This window comes from Aspergillus eucalypticola (genome assembly GCF_003184535.1).
Source record: "Aspergillus eucalypticola CBS 122712 chromosome Unknown BO83scaffold_10, whole genome shotgun sequence".
Taxonomy (NCBI): domain Eukaryota; kingdom Fungi; phylum Ascomycota; class Eurotiomycetes; order Eurotiales; family Aspergillaceae; genus Aspergillus; species Aspergillus eucalypticola.
The window spans coordinates 836,689-841,213 of record NW_020290284.1 but is presented as its reverse complement, the minus strand read 5'-3'; the positions used below and the strand labels follow the sequence as shown (position 1 = coordinate 841,213).

The window sequence follows — 4,525 nt, the reverse complement described above, 5'->3', positions numbered from 1 at the left end:
GCAGAAGACCACCAGCTCTTCTCTGGCATCTACATCTCCCATCGAACCCCTCAACGACTTCTAATGGGACAAAATCGAGCCTCTAATCCTCCGACCTTTCAAACCTCGCTATCACATCACAATGGACAGATTAACGCACTCCATCCTCTAATCATCACCAGCCCTAGCCCACAACATCTCACCCAACCCTATGACATACACAACATCTAAGTAACAAACGAAAACCAGGCATTGAGCGAGTAAGCCTCTCCGAACCGATCTAAGTCGACATACACTACCTCTCCCGCATCACACTCCGCACGACACTAATCCAAGACAAACGAGCCTTCGTCCTCGACGCCAGTCCTCGCTCTATCGCAGCCGTCAAAGAACTATACTTTTTCCTGATGAATGACTACCTGCCTCAACGATACAGCACTATCTTCCAACGTGTCTTTACTACCACTAGCACTTCATCATCAGCATCAGCATCAGCACCTACTACCATACTAAGAGATATGGTAACCGATAATACCATCCCCACTACACCTCCATCTGACGCAGAAGAAGCCCTCGCTATCATCGGCCGGCAGGTCGAGGAGGATTTCCTCTTTCTTTTGCCACCACAGCCCTCTTCCCTACGAGATAATGACAAACAAGAAGGTACTAACAAGCAGATGACCCTCGAAGCCTTCATCGGCTGTTTTCCTAATGGGTTCAACTGGGCAGACAAATCCCGCAAATCGCTGGCGAGTATTCATGTTCCGGTACCGGATTATACCACCAAGTCGAGGGCGAGTATGGATAGGTATCTGGAGAGGTTGAAGGTGATATATATCATTAGTATACACATACTAACACCTTTCGAACAGAAAATTCTGGCATCAAATTCTCCGCATTAAGTTCACTGCCATAAGCAACTACATCACTCGTGATGTTTTCGGACTGGCTATATCGTCCTTCTTGGAGCGATATACCAATGTGTTTTGTGTGTTCCCCCTCTCGGGTATTCTACACCTTGCTTCGGACGTGGTAAGGAATAAACCGATGCGCGAGTCTGGCGCTATGGTGTTTTTCTTATCTTTCGTGCTTGGGTACATGGTTGAAGATGGTGTCCAGGCTGTGTGGAGGAAAAGATTTCAGGATTCATCAACCTCGGAGGCAAGTAGTACTAATAGTCAAAAAGAGCCAGAGATTTGGAAAAAGGTGCTTGGGTATATCTGGGTTTTGGCTTTTCTGGCAGTCACATCGGCGGTGTATTTTGAGCCGGTGCGAAAGAGTCCAGAGAGGCAACTGGCTCTGGTTCCTTGGAGTTTTGTGGAGGTTATTGGACTTGAGATGACGGGGGTGTTGGTTGTTGTGAGTGGGATAATCTTGATGGTGGTTTTTAGGGTTGAGGTATGATATTCTACATTGGTGATGGAGTGTATTCATTAGTAGAGAATAACTGCTAGGCCACCAAAGTAGTATGATGATACATAGTATAGCCTCTTTATCAATTGACATCAATATGAACTGTTCATCTGCTACTTCCTCCTACTACTGCTACGTACTACTTGTGAAGAATATACCCAAGCGAGCAATCATGAAGCTTTTATACTAGGCTTTGTTTTATGACATAAATGAAGCGTTAATGTGCTTCATTCCTCTACCTGCTCAATCCACGTGCACATCTATACTCACACTGACAGCCTTTGTTTATACTATTCATCATGGTTTGCATAGATAGCTACCTACCCAGCAGAGAGAAGTATACCTCCCCCTCTAATCTGCAGCCAAGCCCATAGAAAATGGTCGATGCTCCATAAGGTAGTATTTATAGGTGAAAAAAGTTACGTCAAGTGCGAAAATCTCGATCTACTTACGTACAACGAAAGAACGATCTACTCCTGCAGGGCCTCGTGGGTGTAGGCAGCGATCCACTCAGCTGGGCCAGAAGCATCGGGACAGCGCATTAGTTATAAGTGCTGCCTAGCCCAAACCCGCTCTGCCAGATTGAACGGTACCACCAATCGGAGAGACCGTTATTGGTTGGACTCTTCTGGCGGTGGGCTTGGCTTTGGATTCAAGCTCAGACGGAAAGGGAACTAGAGTCGCAGGTGCCCCTAGGCATGACAAGGTGCAGACTCTGCCAAGATGTCCAGGATTTTTCTTCATCAAAGGTAAATGCTTCAAATGCAGTCTACACTGTGTATCACATTGTGGGGAATACCATGCACAGATGAGGGGACATACATATCACGGATGATGGCAATTACTGGGGTAGCCAACGCGGCAAAAGGGGGAAAGTTCACAAGTCATCAATTAAGAAAAGCGCCATGAAGCAAAGAGGATGATTCACCTCCCTCCCCGTTCCAAGCACCACCCCGGGTTCCTAAACACATATATCCGGGAGCACCATATTGAACAGAAAGGAGAATAGAAGGAAGACAACAGTAACGCGATGGGTAATTTAACAAGAAAATAGGCAAAAACCGCGTAGCAACTGGAGCTGTCACAGCAGCGCTTCCCGGCGCCCCTGGACTCGACCGGTCTAGTGTAGCACGCGATGAAAGGGGAATTTATCGTATCGTCGAGGTCGTATATCGATCGTGAGAGCTCGGTTGGTCGCGCAGCCCTCGCTACATTCGAGGTAGCACCCGTAATCGATCACAGCTTAACACATCTCACAGCACTCGATGCACTCGAAGCAGCATTCGCAGGACTCCTCACACAAGAAGCAGCAGCAGAGCGTCGCCAGGCTAGATGGTAAAAACGGTCGGATTAGTAAGATGCGGTGCGACAAAATTCAGCAAGGGTGAGGCCTACCAGGCACCGAGACATCCGCGGTCCTTCTGCTGGGGAGGGGGCTGTTGCTGGTATTGCATCTGTTGTCCGGTCAGAGTCCGAGCGCATGACTGAATATAACACTGGGATCACATACCGGAGGGTAGGGCTGCTGGGGGTATCCCTGGGGAGGATAACCACCCTGCGGAGGCGGATAGCCCTGGGGAGGGTACCTGTGCGGAGACCAAGTCAGAACAATTGCGCAAATTCGGGTATGATCTAAGGAGACATTCTGCGACCGCTGGCCAGCCCAGGAAGAAAAAGACCAGTGTCGAAAAGCTTGGTGAAAAGCCAGTCTCAAGACGGGTTCCTGAACCAACACGCCGCGGTCGCTTTGAATCCGAATGGCCGGTGCGAAAACCACAGGAGATGAGGCGCAATGAAGGGCGGGAAGACTCACGCCTGGGGCGGGGGAGGAGGGCCGTTGTAGTATCCGGGATGGCTCATTGTGAAGGAAAAGAGTCTGTATGTAGGAATAAAAGATAGGACTGGGTCAGCGTGGTGAACTTGGCAGTTGACAGTAGCGGATGGAAGAAGGAGAAAGAGGATGAGTGAGTGGACGGAGGACGGAAGCCCAGCCTTGCGTTGGCCAATAAAAGGGAAATAAGCGTACCTAAGACAACGCCGAGTTCTAAACGGAGTCGATGGAAAGCGGAAAGGTAAGAAAGGGGGGAGGAGGAAGAGGGTAGAAAAGCAGGAAGAGGAACGATCGCTAGGGGTTGGAAAGGCGAAAGGAGGCGGAGAAAGAGGAGAAGATCGCTGAGCCGCCGTTCAGGTCTTTTTAAGGTTTTGGTTGGTAGATGAGAGAAAGGAAGACAGTCAGACAGTCAGAGAGAGAGAGAGAGAGAAGGGAAGACCACTTATTAAGAAAATTACACTCCATTCACTTCCCCTGCTCTTCTTCTCGTAACATACCTTACAGCAATCAAGGTCCCACGAGCCAATAGTGAGCAGTAGTGCAATCCTGTTTACGCCCCCACCCCCAATTAGAAGGGCGCCAGAAAATCCTAGCCGCCCATGTCTACCCAGCCTGAAACAGGGAAAAGCAACCGATGAGTGACTGAGAGAAAAGAATGGAAAATTATTAATATTGAATCCGAAACAAGTGCTATCTAAAGCTAAGTGCTCATCTGTCGTGATTCCTTCAAAGTGCAGAGAAAATTGAACTGAGAGAGAGAGAGAGAGAGAGAGAGAGAGAGAGAGAGAGAGAGAACCAGCTCTCCCTCTCCGACCGAAGGGGACCGTCAGCCCATAATTACAATACATACATACTGGTCTCATACGCAGCACCGCCCGGACTCAGCCACATTAGCGCAGCCCTACAGGACCCAGTTACCGCTAGGCACCAGCCACGACAGTTCCTGCAATGATTGATCTGGAGAATTTGTCCTGGAACAACTGTCGGACACCCCTTCAGCGGTCGGGGCCAGCACTGTCTGCCTACCAATCACCGCCCTGGTGTTCGGGGTTGCGCCCCACTGCCATTGCCCACGGGCGATGGCTCAGGGAATGAAAGGTTAGTTGTCAGCCAACCGTCGTCGGCTGGCCGAAGGATCGCCGCCATCATTGGCAGGAGGGCTGCCCTGCAGTTCCACTGCATGCCCCCGGCGCTCATGAGACCCCTAAAATTGCGCCCAATCACTGCGCCCAACTTCGTGGCAGTCGGGTGCCGGCACAAAGCCACGCCCGGCGTCACCGCCTACCTGCACCGCCTACCTTA

General features: G+C 50.1%; 2 protein-coding genes across 2 annotated transcripts; one reads left to right on the top strand and one right to left on the bottom strand.

The window, feature by feature from the left end:
• Nucleotides 1–386: 386 nt before the first annotated feature.
• BO83DRAFT_388228 (uncharacterized protein) lies at nucleotides 387–1,376 on the top strand (the record flags this gene model as incomplete). Its single annotated transcript, XM_025532751.1, has 3 exons — nucleotides 387–787; nucleotides 852–1,338; nucleotides 1,371–1,376. 3 exons carry the CDS (start codon nucleotides 387–389, stop codon nucleotides 1,374–1,376), a joined length of 894 nt encoding a protein of 297 aa, XP_025389011.1.
• Nucleotides 1,377–2,783: 1,407 nt separating this feature from the next.
• Nucleotides 2,784–3,252, bottom strand: BO83DRAFT_426502 (uncharacterized protein; the record flags this gene model as incomplete). Its single annotated transcript, XM_025535287.1, has 3 exons — nucleotides 2,784–2,846; nucleotides 2,903–2,978; nucleotides 3,206–3,252. The coding sequence occupies 3 exons, from the start codon at nucleotides 3,250–3,252 to the stop codon at nucleotides 2,784–2,786; spliced, it is 186 nt and encodes a 61-aa protein (XP_025389010.1).
• Nucleotides 3,253–4,525: the final 1,273 nt, after the last annotated feature.